Here is a 23,328-nt window from a genome sequence, read left to right as displayed (position 1 = left end):
GAGAATTGATGGAGCCATGCTTGTGGATGAATGTCGTTGCCAGAATTCTTAAATGTTTTGAATTTACGTGTAGTAATGAACAGCTTATAGTCAAATTCATCGTGTCGGCGAGTAGCATGTCGGTCATTGCTACGTCGTGTCGGCGGTTCCATCTCAAAATTCGGTGCACCTTGCCAATTCCTTTCATAATTACCGAAATGCCCTGTGTTATTATTTTGTGGCTGTTCCGTATTTCTATGTCCCTCTTCCCTTATTGGGGCGCGAATGTCCTCTGAAATACGTAATTCTTGTATTACCTGTGTCAGCTGATCTTGTACTTCCCGCATTTCTCTTTTGTATTGCGTATTAATTTGATTCTGATTTTGTTTGAATTTTCTTATTTGTTCATACTCTTCTGTGTCAGTGAAGGCTACGGGTCTTGTGTCATTCAGATCATCATCTACCTTTGTAGATAAATTAGTGACCTGATCCGAAAGTTCGGCTACTTTCTCTGATAATGAACTAATTTCCTCCATGTGTCTTTCTACTGTGTCCTTTAAGTTTTCCTGAGTTTTTGCAAGTTGCGTTACCGAATCGGTAGATGCAACTGAGTCAATTTTAGCCCACAAGGTCTCATGATTTTCATGAACAATGGTTTGCAGCTCTTTTATGGCTGCTTCATGATTCTGTAATGCATTTTCATGCAGCGAAAAAATAGGTTGGAAATGCTCACAAATTTGTGTTTTTACGTCATTACAGACTTTTTGACATTTCGATTCGATTTTATGTAACTCAGTAGTTAAATCTTCACGTGTTTGTTCAAGCGTTTGTTCCAATGAGTCTAACTTTTGAAGCTTTTGCTGTGTTTGTCTCTGATTTTGTTCCACTGTATCTAACTTTTGCAGATTTTGTCCCATTGTATCTAACTGTTGCTGTGTTTGTTTCTGATTTTGTTCCATTTTTTGCATTAATTGCAATAATAATGTATTAGTGTCTGGAATCTGTTTCTCTATGCTCTTTGGCAGTGGGTTTTCACCGGCAGCATTCACATTTTGACAAGCAGAAAATGTGTCTTGACTCATTTGAGAAACCGGTGAGGACGCAAAACCTGAATCTACAGTATTTGCAAAATTGTGTCCTATCATTTCGGATTCCTGAGGCGAGCTGTTGCCGACCGATCGATCGATAATGCTTCCCTGTTCACTACCTGTTTGACTGTCTACGCCATTGTTTGACGCCCGCTCCATTTCCCTATGCACAGTTACCAAATTACTACTTTGAATATTAGTTAATTCATTACATGGTGGCGCTAACACATTGCTTTCGTCTTCACTGTCGTTTCTTAGTTTACTTTGGAGCCGAGTGTTACGTTTTTCACACGCCATTATTGAGACAATATTTCACACGATAACACACAAAAACACAATTTGAAGAGCAAAAATAAGAGAACACATTAACATAGCACTGAAAATAATATCTAGTTAATTGCAGCAGCGAAATACTTGGCGCAAAGCTACATGCATGCCACAACTGTTTTACTGTACAACAATGAAAGACTGCAACTACAAAGGAGATTCTCTCTACAATTACGCACTAGCAATAAACAAAAGCTACACTAAATACACAAACTACAAGAAAAAATCAGAAGATTCCAGTGAGGTATCCTAGGCTAAGGGTCGACATATGAAACGTCCCCTTAGAACAATTTATACAAGCCTGTGCTTAACCTGACACACAATATTATTTAGCGCAACGCAATCTGACTTTCAGAAATCCCTACAAAGGAATGGCCCTGAGTAACATTAAACTATACCTTTCACAAATCACTTACCTCACAAAAATCTTCGCTACTCAAGCTACTGCAAAACAGCGAGCGCCACTACTGCCAGCTAAATAAAGGATTCAAACCACTGAAGGTACTAACTACTGATAGGGATAGTTAGCAAATGAAAGATATTAATAGAGAACAAACAATGTATTTACCTTAATATTCATAATTGACATTCAGTCTTACAGATTATCAAAACTCCGCCATGTCTCTCCCCACGTCCACCACTGCTGGCGGCTCACCTCCAACTGCCCAACGCTATCTGCTGTTCACATCCAGCTATAGCATTTCATGACAACAATGGCAGGCAACAATGCAAACTAGCCACATACTGCACACAGCACAGCCAGTGATTTTCATACAGAGAGCGCTACGTAACGTTGCCAATAAGAAAACATAAACAGCAAACTTACATAAAGAAAACATAAACAGCCTACTTACAGATGGAACTCCCGCGCTTCTCGCTGCCAAGCAGCGATGACAAAACCAACACATCTTCCAGTGACAAAACTACTCTGACCAAAGACTGCGCGCGAATAATAAGCGACTCAAAATCGTCCAAAGAATGCAAAATTCGAGAAATGCAAATAACAAACTCCAAATAGACCTTTTTCAGATCGGCGAGTCGGAGAAACGCTGGGAAATTTTCAGCAGACCAGAAGGTTGACAATGAAATGTATGAAAACTCTTAAGGGAACTGAGAATATTGACTAGCTACAGTGACGAAAACACATTTCAAAAAGGACAAAATAACCTTTACTGGTTTCCGCGTGAGAAAAATCAGTATTTCGCCTCGTATAAGAACGCCCCAGTACGGAGATCTTTCAATGAACAGCTAAAACTTAAGACCTTTTGTTTAATGACTTGTTGGTTCATATTTGGAATGCAATAAAACAGCGATTTGCGTGGCATGTCTTCTAAAAATCTTTGGTAGGATTTCCGGAGGTATTTGGTACGTACAGGTCACACACTTGCCGTAAATTACAGCGTCGTGGGTGGTGGGCGCGGAGCTGTCGGTCGGTAGCTTCCCACTGTCACACGGTCTTGGCCTCGTTTTACGGACAGCCATCGTGGAAGAAGGTGCCATCGACTCGAGGAAGACATCAAGCATGAAAGGATGCCGGAGGCCCGCAATAATGTTTGCACAATCCAAAGCTGTCATGGTGCCATCGATTAGTGCGACAGATCCCATGAAATTTCAGGTGAATGTCTCGCATGGCAAAATACGGGCTGCCCCCCCGTCGACCTGCATCCGCGCTGCGGTGCATGTTCCGAGCAGCCGTCCACCCGGATGATGGCTTGTCCGGATACGACCACACATCTATTGGAAGATGAAACGTGATTCACCTAACCAGCCAACACATTTTCATTGATCCACCGGCCAGTCTCGATGATCCTGTGCCCATTGTAATCGTCGTTGATTCAGCATGGGAGCACAGGGGGGTTTGGCTGCAGGACTCCATTACCAACGATGTGCACTGAACAGTGGCCGCCGAAGCACTTTTATCTGTACCACCATATGGCCCTGTCGTCAGATCTGCCACAGACTGCCGCATATCTTTACGAGGCGAGAAGCGAGACCGCGCTCCCGACTCGCACAAAGCAACATGCCAGATCGTTTTCCTAGAGTGCGTACAACGCAATGCCGCTGTAGTCTCCGCCTACGAAAAATGCTTGCGTGCTTCTGGAGGAGTTGTGCCACACACATTTGCTTGGTTGGTGGAGGGGGTAAGTAGGACAGAGCGGGATCCAACTACTAGATGGCACCTGCAGTATTTGTTTTGTGCACACAGGCACCATCGGAGAAGCAAATTGTTCCGATCTAACTATTGAAACATTCATCAGAAATGTTGGCCGACCGGGCTCTGCCTCAGAGGATGAGCAGCTTTCGAGTTGGTATCTGAATAGCATATTTTGTGGAACATTCCTGATGCCGAGTTGAGACACCAAACGGAAAACGAGTACATTTGGGCACAAATCGTAAGAAAAATGAATGAAACAAGTAATTATATTTATAAATATATTTGTTCTGAGTCTTTAATCATTGTTATGACGAGTTGGATGTTGTCATTGTGATCAGTACTATGAACGTACTCGTTGAAGTAAATAGTGGATCCGCACCTCACATTTTACCCCTCTGCTTTGGTGTAATCACGTACATCTACAAAGGGTATCATGCTGTGCTTAGGCACTTCATTAAGTACAGATAAGTCGGCGTTATAAGGCAGTAGGACGTGGCATTCCTCCGCGTAGTCGGGCAAATGTTTTGTTACTAAAATGTTATACGCTCCTTCACGATGGAAGAACGTTTGTCTGACTGCTTTGCGCTTCTACAGTGCCCTTCCAAGTATCATACAGTCTTTCGCGTCTTCCCTAAATTCCATGTATTTTTTTGAGTGCCAGATTAACAGCTTTTTAGATCGTGCGTGCGCTGCACGTTCGGCCTTCGCTGCCTCCGCTACTACCGTAGCGCCGCACTGCCCTGCGCCTAGCACAATGTTCCTCGTAGAATGACAGAACTCGCGTCGCGCCATTGAACCTCACAATACTGCTCTCATCTTGGAGAAAGTGTAGCACCCACCGATCTCCAACTAGTAGTAACAGTAAATTAAAACCTTTCTGAAAGTTTTTCTCTGTTTCACCTCCTCCCCCCCCCTCCCACACACGCACACACACACACACACACACACACACACACACACACACACACACACACACAATGTAAAGGGAAATAATTTCGTACTTACTACATATCAGATGGTGCTTTGCTAATAATTCTGCATTTATAACTTAACTGTTACTAACTAGTTCAAATGTTTGTGAAGTCATATGGGACTTAACTGCTAAGGTCATCAGTCACTAAGCTTACACAGTACTTAACCTAAATTATCCTAAGGACAAACACACACACACACACACACACACACACACACACACACACACACACACACACACACACACACCCATGCCCGAGGGAGGACTCGAACCTCCGCCGGGACCTGCCGGACAGTCCATAACTGCAGCGCCTGAGACCGCTCGGCTAATCCGGCGCGGCTGAGTGTTACTAACTAGTTTATTGACCAGAAAGCTTGTACACGTTATCGACATATGTTACTAAAGGCAACTACAAATTTATGTTACTGTACAACACATAGTTTAGGAGATGTGGCGTAATAAATATGTAGTTGTGTGAAAAACCAACTTTTCTTGAAAACTTAAACATATCTCTATTCCAGTGGCACAACATTTCCATTGAATTAAAAAAAGAAGATGTCAGAGGTAATTCTCGTATCACTCTATCATGCATGCGTGTCAAATTATTAAAGAACATCACTTTAATTTATTATCTTTTGACAGGCACCGCCCGTACCTAGGAAAACGTTTCACGCAGCGTTCCGCGACCTGTTTCGGAAAATTAAAGATACAGCCGTATTCTGCAGCGCGCTGCGATAAATTTCCACGCGTAGGAAAACGTACGACCTCCGATCACAGCGTACTGTTAGGAGCCTACACTACCAATGCCTCGTCGCCTACTGGTTGTTTCACCGTCCTTCAATCACTTTCCATAATTGATGATGACGGGAGCCCGAAATGCAGCTGAGCAGCTATGCCTTTTCCAAGATGCCCTGTCCGAGATTCAGACTCATAACAATCTGCCCTTTGTCAAAGTCGCTTATATCACTGGTTTTCCTATTTGCGGCCTGTGTCGGCACTAGAATGATTTCCCGATAGTTTCTGTTCTGGGTACACGTACCATATTTTACGGACTATAAGACGCAACTTAATATTTAAGCAATTTTTAAAAAATATTTTTACAATTTTTATTATTAGATCGCAAAGATAGACTAAAAACATTCTTAGTTTATAAAACCCAACTGTCCTTTAAAATCCCTGAAAATCGTCATGTGAACTTTCCTCGTCTTCTTCTTTTTCTTCTTCTTTTTCTTCTTCTTCTTCTTTTTCTTTCTCTTCGTCGTCATCATTGTCCTTTTCGTGTATAAAATAGTCTTTAATGCCATCGAGAAGCCGCACTTCTTGGCAGATTTAACAATAATGTCTTCTCTCACTAAAGATCACGACTATTTCATCCACTGACACACTTGTTTGATTACAAGTCGTTTTAATGGTCCCTTCAGCTTGAATTCATGTTGAGTTTCGTCCATCATCCAATTGTTCCATTTCTCTCTCACATACAATTTAAACTTTTTTTTGTCGAGGTATCAAGAGGTTGCAATCGTGAAGCAAGTCCTCCCCGAATAACAGCAACCTCTGTACTTTTCTGTATCAATTTCTCTTTCACAGAATTTTGCAAATGACGGCTAAACTGATCTGGCACAAGAAGAGAACCCTTCTTAAAGCACCTTTCCTTCTCTCCCACACTTTATTAATCCACGATTTCATACTAATCTCGTCCATCCAACTCTTGTCGTGGACATGAACAACACCTGGCGATGTTTCAGAAGATTTTGGCATTGTTTTGCACTTGAAAATGATCATTGGATTAAGTTTAGTACCGTCAGTACAACAACAGCGTAGCGCATTTTTTCATGGCTACTTGTTTTTATAGTTACAGTGTTAGCACCTTTCATGGCAACAGTTCTGTTACTCAGCACATCAAATGTCAGGGAAATTTCGTCTATATTCGCTATCTGGCTTATTTCCATACTGGTTTTCTTTCGATGTTGAATAATAAAGCGATAGAAATACAATATTTTCTCTTCATACTCTTGTGGCATTTTCTGAGATATTTTGGTTTTGGTTCGCATGCTAAGTCCATGATGCTTCATATACCTGTATCACCAACCAACTCCACCCTTAAAGCCTGTTAAGTTCCACTGTAGCGCTAGCTTATGAGTGTGTATCTAAATCATTTTTGTACTCCACTGCCATTTTGACAGTCTCCTTGAATCCATCTCAATATGTCATCTTCTACTTCTCGTCATTTTGCATTCGGTCATGTGTTTGCACATTTCGTCTTCCTCTTTTCTTCAGTTCTTCTTTACTAGCCCGCCAATCGCTAATGGTTTTTCCTGTTGATGGAGGGCCGAAATGCCGCTTAGCTGCTCTGTTTTCATGTTCTTCTACATATGCTATTCCTTTCAATTGATGGCCCACTTCATACGAATACCTTGTATTTTTTTTCGGTTGTGAAACTAGCCACTAACAAAAATATTGTACTGTTACTAATAACACAAATTACTTTCAGTTCTCAAGTTCACTGGCACCGTAGACTGCAATGACGCGTCATAAGCTAGACAGTGTTCTGGGTTTGTGACGGCGAGGCGGCAGGGAGACAGTGTTAACAAGCTTGTGAATCGCCGCAACTTAGGTCATCGCATGGGTGCACTCCTGCTGCCTAATTGAATACAACGTTGCCAGATAGAGACAGGTTTCCCACGGCGTAGAATATTTGGCTATTTATAAGATTGGTGAGAATTTTAAATCAAACAATGGACATCTTATATTAATTTTGGCTGCAAGACGCTCCTGAATTTTGGAGGTAATTTTTCGAAAAGAAGTGCTTCTCGTAGTCCGTAAAATACGGTATACTCTCCTCATAGCGTCACGTTCCCGTAACGCAACCAGGTGAAATTAAACCTCGCATTGAACAGTGGTCATAATGTTCTGGCTCATTACGTTGTAGAGTGTCCCTCACCAGTCTCCAATCGAAAACTATGATCTCCAGTTCTCTATTACTACATCCTTCTCTTCGCCAAAATTTCTCAGCATTTTCCACCTATTCACACTCATCTAATAGAGTAGAAGTGATTCAGTATTTTACCTCTGTGTCAGTTGAACTTCTACTTCCTGTCCAAGCCTACACTTGTTCACCGCCCCTCCAGAGCCGTTGTTCTCGCTCAACTTTCTCTACTACCCCGTGTCCAGCACCCGTCGCCAGGCTCCACGGAGATTACATCCCCGTCTCCAGTAAATGTGCTGGTGGACGTGTGAAATTGTAGTGATTATTTGGCTGTAGAACCCCATGAAGACGAAGCGTGAGACACGAATTTAGTGTCTTCAGAACTGATCTTACGCGTCTTCGTAATGTTACGGCCCGCTGTGTGAACTTTACAGACAAGAACTTAATGTGTCGGTTACAGTGAGGTGGAAAAGTCATGGTATATCGATATGCACATACACAGACGGCGGTAATATAGTGTGCACAAGGTGTAAAAGGGCAGTGGACTGTGGGAGCCGTAATTTGTATTCAGGTGATCCATGTGAAAAGGTTTCTGACTTGAATACGGCCGCACGATGGGTATTAACAGGCTTTCTTCACGGAATGGTAGTTGGAGTTAGCTGCATAGGCCATTCCATTACAGAAATAGTTGGGGAATTTTAGTTGGCGAGAGCTGATGGTACGGTTCGAGTGTGGTGCAGACCCCACAAAGCTTGATCCAAGTCGTCAACAAGACATTGTTCAAGTTGGTGGTGGCTCCATAATGGTGTGGGCTGTGTTTATGTGGATCATTGACTGTAAATAGTTATGTTCGGCTACTTGGACACCATTTTCAGCCATTCATGGACGTCACATTCCCAGACAACGACGGAATTTTTGTAGATGACAATACGCCATGTCACAGGACACAGCCGTTGGCGACTGGTTTGAAGACCATTCTGGACTATCTGAGCGAATGGTTTGTCAACCCAAATTGCCCGACATGAATCCCATCGATCATTTATGGGAAGTAAGCGACAGATGAGTTTGTGCACAAAATCCTACACCAGCAACACTTTCGCAATTATAGACGGCTATTGAGGCTGCATGACGCAGTATTTCTGCAGGGCTCTTCCAACGACTTGTTAACTCCATACGACGACGAGTTGCTCCACTAAGCCGAGCAGAAGGAGTTCCGACACGATATTAGGATGTATCCTATGACTTTTGTCAAATCAGTGCATGTTCAGTGCAGTGTTCGAGCACTGTGTGGATTGTGCACCCTAAGTACATTTCACCACACTCGCATGGCACTTCGCATACACTGGGCACTCTCAAATTAAGGTCGTCTTTCGCTGACTGCAGCATTTTTCTAATTACAGCTGTTTGCGAGACATTGCCGTAACCATACATCGTACATTCAAATAGTTCAAATGGCTCTAAGCACTATGGGACTTAACATCTGAGGTCATCAGTCTCCTAGAATTCGAACTACTTAAACCTAACCAACCTAAGGACATCACACACATCCATGCCCGAGGCAGGATTCGAACCTGCGACCGTAGCAGCAGTGCGGTTCCGATCTGAAGTGCCTAAGCGCCTAGAACCGCTAGGTCACAACGGCCGGCTGCATCGTACATGCTAGGCAAATTTTATGCAAGGATGTTGTCATGAAAACCACCAGGAACAAACCAACATTGTTTCCACAGTGCCTCTGACCTATTTTGCTTTTTTCAGTTGTGGTGGTAAAGTAGTATTCTAGTGGCTGAGTCGTTGCTTAGTTTCTAGGTCAGACGCACAATACCACGTCTGGTCACCTTTAATTTTTTGATAAAATCCGTCTTGTGGCGTGGTTACGTCGTACTGCCAACTACGAAAAGGGCGGACGCGTGAGAGAACGTTAATGCGAACAGGCACTCTGACCTAACTGACACTTCTACACACAGGACGATTATCATTCTATTCGATTGTATTTAGAGTGTTACACATAACATTTGTGAAATAATTACTTGTTTTGTTACGCTGATGTTTGTCACTTATAAAAGCCAGTGTTTAATTTAAGTGGTGTTGACATCATTGGTGCAGGTAATGCTACGGACACACTGTCCAGTCACATTAATGTGACCTCTTGTCAAAAGCCTCAACGACCACCTTTTGCAACGGGAGCCATGCAGGAAGGGAGTAAATCAAGTTCTTGGAGGTACTGACAGGGGTGTGGAGCCATGCAGACTCCAATGCCGTGGCCAGCTGCGCTAGGATTTTCGGTTCGTTATCCACGGTACAAACAGCCCGATCGAGGTGCTCCCACAGATTCTCGACTGGAATTAAATTAGGGAAGTTTGGTGGCCAGAAGAGTACGGTAAAATCATCTTGCATCTTTTCGGACCACAAATGTGCACTGCGAGCTACGTGGCATGTTACATTGTCCTGTTGATAGATGTCATAGTGAGAAGGAAAAACAAACTGCATGGAGAGTGGACAAATTCCCCAAGGAGAGATGCGTTGTTTCCAGAAAGTCGAGATAACCCGGGGAATGCCATGAAAACATTCCCCAGACGATAAAGCTCCCTCCTTGTTGTAGGGTGTTTGCTTTCAGAAGTTTCACGCCACCCACGCAAGAGACCATCAGTCTGATGGAGCAGAAAAGGTGATTCACCCGAAAAGTCACTTAGTGGACGCCTAGATGCGGTATTAACGTGCTGTTTCCTGTATTCGTTTCCTTGATGCCAAACGAAATAATAATAATCCTGTATTCGTTGTTGATGAACACCAGTCAGCATGGATTCATAAGCCGGGTACCTAAGGTGGAGGCCAAGACGCAGCAATGTCCACTGAACGGTCTTTGAGGAGACACTACTGGTAGCTTCTTGCTTCATCTGGGTGGTTAGACGCTCAACATCTGCACGTCTGTTCGCTCGTATACACCTTTACAGCTGTAGTCCACCCCTGTAACCTATGGCCCGTGTGCACCACAGTTGCTTCGGCGCAAGTTTTGGATAGCGCCATTTTCCCAGGGACAGTGCACTTTAACCACGGCAGCATACGAACCATTTACAAATTAGCCGCTTCGTAAACACTTCCAACCCTGGGCCTAAAGCCAATGATCATGCTCTTTTAGATATCAGCTAAATCGCTCTATTTCCGCATTACAACAACTGCACTGTTTTCCGTGTTCCCCGACATGCCTTACATACCCTCCGCTGCTAGTGCTGCCACCTGCCGTCTGTGAGGGGTTATTGCACGCTGACGTCGAACTTTGGTGGTGTCACAATAACGCGACGGGACCGTGTAATGCTGATTTGGGGGTGGGTTTCTCTGGGAAGTGGTGGCTGCAAGAAATAATCATATTCAACAGGAATAACAGCGTTTATTGATAATTGCCTTGTGCTTATAAATTAAGACTTTAGCCCCAAGGGCCGGCCGAAGTGGCCGTGCGGTTCCTAGGTGCTACAGTCTGGAACCGCGAGACCGCTACGGTCGCAGGTTCGAATCCTGCCTCGGGCATGGATGTGTGTGATGTCCTTAGGCTAGTTAGGTTTAAGTACTTCTAAGTTCTAGGGGACCGATGACTTCAGCAGTTGAGTCCCATAGTGCTCAGAGCCATTTGAACCATTTTAGCCCCAAGGAATTAATAAAATCTAAAGGAATAAAAACAATTGATGATTACAGCCCCAAAATTACCATAACAGCTTTCAAGAAAATTTCTTTAAGTGCAAATTGAACAACACTCCAACATCAGCAGCGACATATCAGCTTAAATACTAATGAGCAGTCACCGTTCCCCCCCCCCCCCCCCCCAGCCCATGAACCATGGACCTTGCCGTTGGTGGGGAGCTTGCGTGCCTCAGCGATACAGATAGCCGTACCGTAGGTGCAACCACAACAGAGAGGTATCTGTTGAGAGGGCAGACAAACGTGTGGTTCCTGAAGAGGGGCAGCAACCTTTTCAGTAGTTGCAAGGGCAACAGTCTGGATGATTGACTGATCTGGCCTTGTAACAATAACCAAAACGGCCTTGAAGTGCTGGTACTGCGAACGGCTGAAAGCAAGGGGAAACTACAGCCGTAATTTTTCCCGAGGACATGCAGCTTTACTGTATGATTAAATGATGATGGCGTCCTCTTGGGTAAAATATTCCGGAGGTAAAATAGTCCCCCATTCGGATCTCCGGGCGGGGACTACTGAAGAGGATGTCGTTATCAGGAGAAAGAAAACTGGCGTTCTACGGATCGGAGCGTGGAATGTCAGATCCCTTAATCGGGCAGGTAGGTTAGATAATTTAAAAATGGAAATGGATAGGTTAAAGTTAGATATAGTGGGAATTAGTGAAGTTCGGTGGCAGGAGGAACAACACTTCTGGTCAGGTGACTACAGGGTTATAAACACAAAATCAAATAGGGGTAAAGTAGGAGTAGGTTTAATAATGATTAGGAAAATAGGAATGCGGGTGAGCTACTACAAACAGCATAGTGAATGCATTATTGTGGCCAAGATAGATACGAAGCCCACACCTACTACAGTAGTACAAGTTTATATGCCAACTAGCTCTGCAGATGGCGAACAAATTGAAGAAATGTATGATGAAATAAAAGAAATTATTCAGATAGTGAAGGGAGACGAAAATTTAATAGTCATGGGTGACTGGAATTCGAGTGTAGGAAAAGGGAGAGAAGGAAACGTAGTAGGTGAATATGGATTGGGGCTAAGAAATGAAAGACAAACCCGCCTGGTAGAATTTTGCACAGAGCACAACAAAATCATAGCTAACACTTGGTTTAAGAATCATGGAAGAAGGTTGTATACATGGAAGAACCCTGGAGATACTAGACGGTATCAGATAGATTATATAATGGTAAGACAGAGATTTAGGAACCAGGTTTTAAATTGTAAGACATTTCCAGGGGCAGATGTGGACTCTGACCACAATCTATTGGTTATCACCTGTAGATTATATCTGAAGAAACTGCAAAAAGGTAGGAATTTAAGGAGAAGGGACCTGGATAAACTGAAAGAACCAGAGGTTGTACAGAGTTTCAGGGAGAGCGTAAGGGAACAATTGACAGGAATGGGGGAAAGAAATACAGCAGAAGAAGAATGGGTAGCTTTGAGGGATGAAGTAGTGAAGGCAGCAGAGGATCAAGTAGGTAAAAAGACGAGGGGTAGTAGAAATCCTTGGGTAACAGAAGAAATATTGAATTTAATTGATGAAAGGAGAAAATATAAAAATGCAGTAAATGAAGCAGGCAAAAAGGAATACAAACGTCTCAAAAATGAGATCGACAGGAAGTGCAAAATGGCTAAGCAGGGATGGCTAGAGGACATATGTAAGGATGTAGAGGCTTATCTCACTAGGGGTAAGATAGATACTGCCTACAGGAAAATTAAAGAGACCTTTGGAGATAAGAGAACGTCTTGTATGAATATCAAGAGCTCAGATGGAAACCCAGTTCTAAGCAAAGAAGGGAAAGCAGAAAGGTGGAAGGAGTATATAGAGGGTCTATACAAGGGCGATGTACTTGAGGAAAATATTATGGAAACGGAAGAGGATGTAGATGAAGATGAAATGGGAGATACGATACAGCGTGAAGAGTTTGACAGAGCACTGAAAGTCCTGAGTCGAAACAAGGCTCCGGGAATAGACAACATTCCATTGGAACTACTGACGGCCTTGGGAGAGCCGGTCATGACAAAACTCTACCATCTGGTGAGCAAGATGTATGAAACAGGCGAAATACCCTCAGACTTCAAGAAGAATATAATAATTCCAATCCCAAAGAAAGAAGGTGTTGACAGATGTGAAAATTACCGAACTATCAGTTTAATAAGTCACAGCTGCAAAATACTAACACGAATTCTTTACAGACGAATGGAAAAACTAGTAGAAGCCAACATCGGGGAAGATCAGTTTGGATTCCGTAGAAACACTGGAACACGTGAGGCAATACTGACCTTACGACTTATCTTAGAAGAATGGCAAACCTACGTTTCTAGCATTTGTAGAATTAGAGAAAGCTTTTGACAATGTTGACTGGAATACTCTCTTTCAAATTCTAAAGGTGGCAGGGGTAAAATACAGGGAGCGAAAGGCTATTTACAATTTGTACAGAAACCAGATGGCAGTTATAAGAGTCGAGGGGCATGAGAGGGAAGCAGCGGTTGGGAAGGGAGTGAGACAGGGTTGTAGCCTCTCCCCAATGTTATTCAATATGTATATTGAGCAAGCAGTAAAGGAAACAAAAGAAAAATTTGGAGTAGGTATTGAAATCCATGGAGAAGAAATAAAAACTTTGAGGTTTGCCGATGACATTGTAATTCTGTCAGAGACAGCAAAGGACTTGGAAGAGCAGTTGAACGGAATGGATGGTGTCTTGAAGGGAGGATATAAGATGAACATCAACAAAAGCAAAACGAGGATAATGGAATGTAGTCTAATTAAGTCGGGTGATGCTGAGGGTATTAGATTAGGAAATGAGACACTTAAAGTAGTAAAGGAGTTTTGCTATTTGGGGAGAAAAATAACTGATGATGGTCGAAGTAGAGAGGATATAAAATGTAGACTGGCAATGGCAAGGAAAGCGTTTCTGAAGAAGAGAAATTTGTTAACATTGAGTATAGATTTAAGTGTCAGGAAGTCATTTCTGAAAGTATTTGTATGGAGTGTAGCCATGTATGGAAGTGAAACATGGACGATAAATAGTTTGGACAAGAAGAGAATAGAAGCTTTCGAAATGTGGTGCTACAGAAGAATGCTGAAGATTAGATGGGTAGATCACATAACTAATGAGGAAGTATTGAATTGGATTGGGGAGAAGAGAAGTTTGTGGCACAACTTGACCAGAAGAAGGGATCGGTTGGTAGGACATGTTCTGAGGCATCAATGGATCACCAATTTAGTATTGGAGGGCGGCGTGGAGGGTAAAAATCGTAGAGAGAGACCAAGAGATGAATACACTAAGCAGATTCAGAAGGATGTAGGTTGCAGTAGGTACTGGGAGATGAAGAAGCTTGCACAGGATAGAGTAGCATGGAGAGCTGCATCAAACCAGTCTCAGGACTGAAGACCACAACAACAACAACAACAGTCACCGTTTAGCTAAACTATGAAATTCAACATGGAAGGAAAATGACAAAATACGTCTTATAAACTTTTCCTTAAAGCATGGTAAACACTGCGTCGGCAACCTCAGCAGTGACTTACCAGCTCACATAATAACACGTAGTCACCGTAAAACTAAACTGCGTAATACAACACAGCAGCAAAATGAAATAATAACTTTTAATTAAATTCTCCTGAAGACAGTTTAAACAGTACTTCGGCAATCTCAGCACTGACTTACAACGAGTTATCACTGATAAATTACCAAAGCAGACACAGAAACAACAATTTTTGAAAGAATTTTTAAGTGGGTTGTCATTAATTGCAGAGTCAGCTGATTTCAGGAGTAATTTATCACATTACATAATGGTGAGCTCCACCACTCAATGTGACACGGCACCAAAATGCCAATAACAGATTTTAATAATTACTTTTTCGAAAACTTCGTTAAATGTGAATCATGAAATGACCTTAGGGCCTACAGTTCCATACAACCAAATGTTGGCTAGATAATGCTTTATCTACTTAGTCTCAAAATTAAGATGAGCCAGCATATAAATACCAACCAAGAGCACCTCATGGGTTTACACTCCCTTATTACATCTGGCCGAGGGAGACTTCTGCGCCGCGCGGGATTAGCCGAGCGGTCTAAGGCGCTGCAGTCATGGACTGTGCGGCTGGTCCCGGCGGAGGTTCGAGTCCTCCCTCGGGCATGGGTATGTTTGTCCATAATTTAGGTTAAGTAGTGTGTAAGCTTAGTGACTGATGACCTTGGCAGTTAAGTCCCATAAGATTTCACACACATTTGAACATTTTATGAGACTTTCATGGCGGCTCAACCAGCCCCTCGCAAAACCACTGCAATCCTAAGTTAGGTTTAACACTGGCCACTACTACAACAGATAAATCTACCATCAGATATCGGGCAAATATCCAGTCTTAAACAGTACTACAACCGGAACCTTTAGCGATCATGTGGATGCAGCTAGCGAACGGTGAATGACAAAAGGAGTTACGTAGATAGTGCAAATACGGCTATATTCTTTTGCAATGTTGTAGCTCGTCCATTGACAAAGGACTATGAACGTCCGTCATGACAGAGCGCTATACACTGAAGCGCCAAAGAAACTGGTAGATGCATGCGTATTCAAATACAGAGGTTTGTAAACCGGCAGAATAACGACGCAGCAGTCGGCAACGCCTATATGAGACAAGTGTCTGACGCAGTTGCTAGATTGGTTACTGCTGCTACAATAGCAGGTTATCAATATTTAAGTGACTTTGAACGGTGTGTTACAGTCGCCGCACGAATGATGAGACATAACATCTCCGAGGTAGCGATCAAGAGGGGACTTTCCCGTACGACCATTTCACGAGTGTACCGTGAATATCAGCAATCCGGTAAAACATCAAATTTCCAACATGGCTGCGGCCGGAAAAATATCCTGCAAGAACGAGACCAACGACGACTGAAGAGAACCCTTCTACGTGCTGTAGATTTCAGTGTTGAACCATCTATAAGTGTCAGAGTGTGAAACATTTAATGAAACATCATCGATATGGGCTTTCGGAGCCAAAGGCCCACTCGTGTACCCTCGATGACTGCACGACACAAAGCTTTACGCATCGCCTGCGCCCGTCAACACCGACACTGAATTGTTAAAGACTGGGAAAACATGTTGCCTGATCGGACGAGTCTCGTTTCATATTGTATCGAGCGGATGGACGTGTACGGGTATAGAGACAACTTGATGAATACATGAACGGTGCATGTCAGTAGGTAACTATTGAAGGTAATGGAGACTCTGTAATGGAGTGGGGCGTATGCAGTTGGAGTGATACGGGACACTTGATACTTCTAGATACGACTCTGACAGGTGACACGTACGTAAGCATTCTGTCTGGGCGCCCGCATCCTTCATGCCCATTGTGCATTCTGACGGGCTTGGTCATTTCCAGCAGGAGAATGCGACAGCCCACACGTCCAGAACTGTTACAGTGGCTACAGCAACGCTCTTCTGAGTGTAAACACTTCATCTGGCCAAAAGACTCCCCAGACATGAACATTGACCATGTCTGGGATACCTTGCAATGTGCAGTTCAGGACAGATCTCCACTCTGTCGTAGTCTTATGGATTTATTGACTGCCCTGCAGGATTCATAGTGTCAGTTCCCTCCAGCACTGCTTCAGACACTAACCGAGTCCATGCAATGTCATGTTGTGGCACATCTACGCTCTTGCGGGGGCCCTTCACGATATTAGGCAGGTGTACCAGTTTCTTTGGCTCTTCAGTGTAATTCAAAGGCAATAGTCACCTCGAGCCACGAAACACGTGTTGGAACCTTCCGGCAACCGAGAAAATATTCGCATCCGAGAACATGTCACGTATTCGGCTTTTGCTCACACTAAATTTGCTCTCTGTGCCACAGATTCCGTATGAGCATCGAAGGTCAGCCAATATAAATTAGCTTAGGATCCATGCTCCCTGAAGTACAGATCCCTCCGATTCTGCAGTAGGTACTCAACACTCCACATATACAGCCGCCATGTGGCCTTGCTTGATTTTCACACCACGACAGCACGCGGCAAGAGGCCCAACCCGCTGGAGCACCCTCGTCCAAGCTCTCTAGCAGCAGCCCACGTTTCCGAAACCACTCGGCCATCGCCCTTTTGACAGACCAGAAAAATTCCCTATATCAATCGGCAAACATAATCAAGCTTTAATAGATCGACGTACAGACTCGCATGACTCAGATAGCTTTGTCTTTTTTTCAGTTTCTTTAGAAAATCTCTTTAAAATCGACGATAGACAAGTAGAAAATGGAGGCATGGAGAATACTTAATGGAGAATAGTTAGAGGACAACGGCATCTAGACAGACTGTACGCTTTTGTCTCCTCACATTCATTTTCGTCTCTAAACATCCATTATGATTAGTAGTACATACACCTCAGCAATATGTGCTCGATTGAGTTGGGCAAAGGACAACTTGGGATTGAATGCGGATCAACGACTCAGGTTCTCTTCACCAATCACTGCAGGGTTTTTCTTACGCCTGAAGGTCTTCGTAGAAGAGTAAGAAGGCTCCAAGGTACCAATGCGTGTAGTCACAGGGATTAAGCGTGGGGCTGGGTCAGTTATGTTTTCGACCGGTACCTATTGAATAGAGTTGGGGGGAAGAGAAATTTGTGGCACAACTTGACTAGAAAAGGGATTGGCTGGTAGAACATATTCTGAGCATCAAGGGATCACCAATTTAGTATAGGAGGGCAGCGTGGAGGGTAAAAATCGTAGAGGGAGACCAACAGATGAATACACTAAACAGATTCAGAAGGATGTAGGTTGCAGTAGGTACTGGGAGATGAAGAAGCTTGCACGGGATAGAGTAGCATGGAGAGCTCCATCAAACCGGTCTCTGGACCGAAGACCACAGCAACAACAACCAGGTACAAATTTCGGACGCTTCTCGTCGCAATTGAGGGTAATTTTGAGGCTGTGTTGTATCGAGACAGCCCCACAGTTTCGTTTTTCACGACGGCAGTGCGCCGCTATACAGCACCCATCTCATAACCACAGTCCTTTAGGACCAGGAATCAACTGAATGGGATGGTCTGCGGCATGCCAAACTTCACGCGTGCATCTTGTGCGGGTCTTGTGCTGCCCAGCTTGTCACTCGGCTTTCTCGGTCCTTCTCGGAAGTAACTGACTGACCTGCAAGGTAATTCTAGTCTTAATTACAGATCTTCTTACGTTAAAACTAGGTCCAGGACGTCTACATTGCTTTTCTCTGGTAGATTTTCCGAGTCTTCATAATGAGATTGCAAGAATGCTGCAACATTTCGATCGACATATTTGTGTGAAAATAATAATAAATAAAAATTAAATTATGTCTTCAGAGAGCCAAACATAATTAATTAACACTGAAAACTTGTTTTGTTTGTGATCTGTGTTGTAGAGGTATGTGAATCATAATACCAATTCATATGCAGTACGAGTGTACTACCATTTCAAAGGGCAAAGGGACGCGGTTACTGCTTCCACTGTTTCTCGTCCTGCATGGCGACGCGTCGGGGGGGGGGGGGGGGGGGGAGGAGGAGGACTGTGACGCGAGGCTGAGATACCTTGGCCGCACCTGTTCTACGGTATTTGCTGACATTAATCCGACAAAGCATGCTTGGAACAAGTTGAAACTATCAGTGCATAGACGTGGGAATCTTACTTTGGAGGCCGCCACCGAAAATTGAAATAGGTTTCGGTTCAACTATCGTGGACAGTGAGCCACAGTGGATCAAACCATGTTGCAATGATTGGTGACAAGCAACATGCTATTGAATGCTATCCTGATGCAGATTTTGATTTCACATATGTGCAATTTCCAAGGGATTGCCTTTACTTTTGTTACTAATTTGTTTTTATTTGTGTTATTTTCATAAGGCTTGTTCTTTCATTCCCTGCTCTCCTTGAATATAATCCCAAATATTTTCACAGGTACACCGGTGCTGCAGACTTTTCTTGGGCATTTTAATTAGATAAGCTCTTCGCGATCAGTTTGTTGTACTGTTCTTCGTTTTCCAGAGGATCAGCTTCTCAGTGTGTTATACGACATGACTGTTGCTGGCTTGGAAGAAACAAGCAACGCTCTTCGATTTGCATTTCTTATGATGTTACGGCATCCCGATGTCCAGGAACGAGTGCACAATGAGATAAAAGAAGCAGTTGGTACTGACAGATTTCCAACACTCGAGGACAAAGACAGGTATTTAAATAAACGTTATACCGTTACACGTAAAGGAGAAAATTGATGAGACTCGACATCTAGAATTCGTAATTTTGTGACATATTTAACCCACCAATCTTAATTTCGAAAAATGACTTTAAGTTTACCATTAGCTGTACAGCATTGACCGTTTACAATATTAATTTTAAAAAATCGTGTCGCTTTTCAGTTCTCTAGAATTTCTTTGTTGTGTATTTTGCATTATCTGTACAGTTATTTATTTTAAAAATATTATTCTCATACTCGTATGTCATCTCAGTTTTCTGTTACCTACCATCAGTACCAAGCTTGACCTCTTTGTATTACACAAGTGACATTTCGTAGGTTTTTTTCAATTTCGGTAACAAGCCGAAGTCTGCTAGACTCATGTCCGGGCTGTAGGGAGGATGCGGCAACACTTCCCTCCCGTATTCGCGCAGTTTTTGGGCTGCATCATTGCCCATATGCGGGCGAGCATTGTCGTGGAGAATGGGTGGCCGAGGCTCGAGCAACTGAGGTTGAGTTTCTACATTTTTCTGCGCAGGTTTTGTATGAAGTTACGATAATACACTGCTGTAACGCTTGTTCCACATGGGATTCTATCTGTCATGATGAGTCCTTGGTGATCATAAGCAAAAATCTTCACTTGCTTGAGCTTTGATTGAGTGCGTCGAATTTTTTTTTTTTGTTGGACACGAGGAAGATGAGGCTCTCTACTCACTGGACAGCGATTTCAACTGTGGTTCAAAGTCTCTAATCTGGGTTTCATCAATATATACAACTGGACAGGAGAATCCTTTACCCTCACGGACGAATCGTTGCTTGAGCAAGGTTGCAATGTCCAGACGTTTCTGCTTCTCTTCAGCGGCAAAACAGTGTGGGATACATCTCGCATAAATTTTTCTCTTCTTCAAATCATTCGTCATCATACGGAATACTGATGCTGGGGGAATTGCCGTGACTTCAGAGAGATCCTTACAAATCGCACTGCAATCTCTTTCCTGAACATGTCCCGTAAGTTTCTCACTTCGTTCATCTGTTGACGTTTTTGGTCTTCCGGATCATGGATTATCATCTATGCTCATACGACCACCACTAAATCTATTAACCCAACGTGAAACTGTACTACGGTCCCCTGTAAACTCACCACAAACTTCACTTAACGCACTGTGGTTTTCTTGCCGCATAAAGTTTCTGTATTGATGTACGACCTCTGGTTTTCAACAGTCACAGTACCAGATACCCCTGCAGGGTCTGTTTCTAACTCTAGCCAATTTTATGTTAGAATACACAGCGAAAAAACAAACACACATGCTTCTTCCTCAAACTCCCGACTACATGTGACGTAATTTTCACTGTTGTTACATCAAAGAGCGCATAGTAATTCCAACGTGTGCATTACTTATGAAATGTCCCTAGTAATTACTTACTTCGTCTTCTTGCATACTCGTATGTTACAAAGAAGTACTTCTATTCTGATCATCTTCTGAAAATCAAGTAACTAGAGCTCTTATTTTTCTTCTTGATTCTTCATCTTACAGAATTGGGGATAAATAAAGTTACAACTAATTGTATATCTAATTAAAATTTATTTTCGAGGAAGGTACGTTTCTCGCAGAAACTTAGCCTTGTGTCATAAAAGAACGACTAATACAGAAGAGAATCACTAAGTTAAAAAAATCGCTATCATGAGGAATATTTCCTGATCTGAGTTACGGAAGTAAAGCATCAAATTCTGTATTAAAACTGTACGATGGACCGGCACTCGAACCTGGAACGTTTGTCTTTCGGGGCGAGTGCGTTGCCAACTTTCCTTTTATTCTTTTTTTCATTGGGCCGCCCATCTCCCCTTTTAGCCCATACATTCACTGGCCGGCCGGAGTGGCCGAGCGATTCTAGGCGCTATAGTCTGGAACCGCGCGACCGCTACGGTCGCAGGTTCGAATCCTGCCTCGGGCATGGATGTGTGTGATGTCCTTAGGTTAGGTTTAAAAATGGTTCAGATGGCTCTGAGCACTATGGGACTTAACATCTATGGTCATCAGTCCACTGGAACTTAGAACTACTTAAACCTATCTAACCTAAGGACATCACACAACACCCAGTCATCACGAGGCAGAGAAAATCCCTGACCCCGCCGGGAATCGAACCCGGGAACCCGGGCGTGGGAAGCGGGAACGCGACAGCACGACCACGAGCTGCGGACAGGTTAGGTTTAAGTAGTTATAAGTTCTATGGGACTGATGACCACAGCAGTGAAGTCCCATAGTGCTCAGAGCCATTTGAACCATTCACTCACCTTCTTTGCCTTCTACGCTTCTTAGCTGTTTTGTTGTTTCTTCTTTAACATCGTAAAACATGGAAATATCTCCTTCTGTGAAACTAGAAGATCTACATTTCTTAAAACACAGTTGTAATTGCTATTCTTAAAAAGGATATTCTACTTGAAATTAAAATTCGTTTCGTATGAACAAATGTATCCTGACTTCTCTGCAGTCGAGGGTTGCTCTTCACCAAGGCTGGTGAAATTCTTCTTTCTAGAGAATTGCAAAAACGTCTAAAAACTTCTTCTTGAAGGTGAAGATTTTGTATTCCGTAAACGCAACTTGCTATACGAAAATTAAATAGTTTCTTCCAAAGCGGAGAGGTTCTGCTCGACGAAAGAAAGATCGTGTTCACTATCTAAGGAGCCAACATTTCTTAATTTTTTAACTTTTTGTTTTATTTAAACGAAACCTCTGTTCAGTCGCGTCGGTCAGTATGGCAGTACAGGGGTCAAAAATCGGGCAAAATTATCTTTGTGTTTCGTGCAATGTAGCAGTTTGTGTGCTTCACTGTCAGGTAATACCAATTCCTTCTTCTTCCTCTTCTTCTTCTTCTTCTTATGTCTTCAGCCATCAGGTTGGTTAGCAGCAGTTTTCCATGCATTTCTGTTTTCGGCTTCTCCCTTGAGAGCTGTATAGGTAGTGCAGTTGGTATCTTCATGATCTGGTTGATGTATTCTAGTCTTGGTCTGCTTCTTGTATTTTTCCCTTCTACTGTCTCTTCAAAGATGCTTTTAATGACACCATCACGTCTCAACAGATGGCCGACCCGTGTGTTCCTTCTGTGTCTGATGAACTTCAGGAGACAGGGCTTCTGTTCCTTTGCTCTGTGGAGACCCTCTCCGCTTGATGTCTTGTCTACGCAGGAAATCTTGAGCATTCTACAGTAGCACCTCATCTCGAAGGCTGTTATTTTATATTTTGTCTGCTTCGATTATGTCTATGGGAAGCCATCAGGAGGATTTCTGGGCAACGCAGCCCACTACCTGTCACGGCATTGCTGCATCAGGGATGTCTCCTCACGGCGCCGAGAGACATTGCCCAGACACTGGCCATGCATTTTGCGGAATCTACCGCCACAATTAACTGTGATCCAGATTTCTGCCGCTACCGAACTGCCATCGAGAGGGGTCACTTGGATTTCCGGTCTCCAAATTCTGAACCCTACAACTGCCCCTTCACAATGTGGGAACTGGATTCGGCGCTGTCTGTGGCTCATGATACTGCGCCTGGTCATGATCAAATCCGGTACAGCATGCTGCAGCACTTGTTGCTGCCATCCAAGGAAGTTCTCCTGAGTTGTTTAAATATGATATGGTTATCCGGCACATACCCTGACTCATGGAGGGAGGCGGTTTTGATTCCTCTCCTCAAACCGGGGAAGGACCGAACGCATCCCAGCAGTTATCGCAGTATTGCTTTGACGAGCTGTGTCGGGAAGACGTTGGAACGCATGGTCAACCGTCGCCTGGTTTGGCTGCTCGAGACCAGGCAGCTCCTTAGCCCCTCTCAGTGTGGCTTTCGGCGATGTCGTTCCACTATCGACAATTTGACCCTGCTTGAGGCGGCCATCCAGCAGGCCTTCCTACGTAACCAGCATTGTCTTGGTGTCTTCTTTGACATTCATAAGGCGTATGACACTACTTGGCGCCGCCATATCCTCAATCAACTCCATGAGTGGGGCTT

The 23,328-nt window shown here is 43.4% G+C and overlaps 1 protein-coding gene across 1 annotated transcript in view; it reads left to right on the top strand.

The window, feature by feature from the left end:
• Nucleotides 1–23,328, top strand: part of LOC126188413 (methyl farnesoate epoxidase-like) — a 338,427-nt gene that overhangs the window by 201,075 nt on the left and 114,024 nt on the right. The window contains exon 6 of the mRNA XM_049930016.1: nt 19,138–19,318. Coding sequence (XP_049785973.1) covers nt 19,138–19,318 — 181 coding nt within the window. The remainder of the gene's footprint in view (nt 1–19,137; nt 19,319–23,328) is intronic.

This window comes from Schistocerca cancellata, chromosome 5 (genome assembly GCF_023864275.1).
Source record: "Schistocerca cancellata isolate TAMUIC-IGC-003103 chromosome 5, iqSchCanc2.1, whole genome shotgun sequence".
NCBI lineage: Eukaryota > Metazoa > Arthropoda > Insecta > Orthoptera > Acrididae > Schistocerca > Schistocerca cancellata.
Note: the sequence above shows the minus strand (reverse complement) of the source record. Positions and strands in the feature narration are given on the sequence as shown.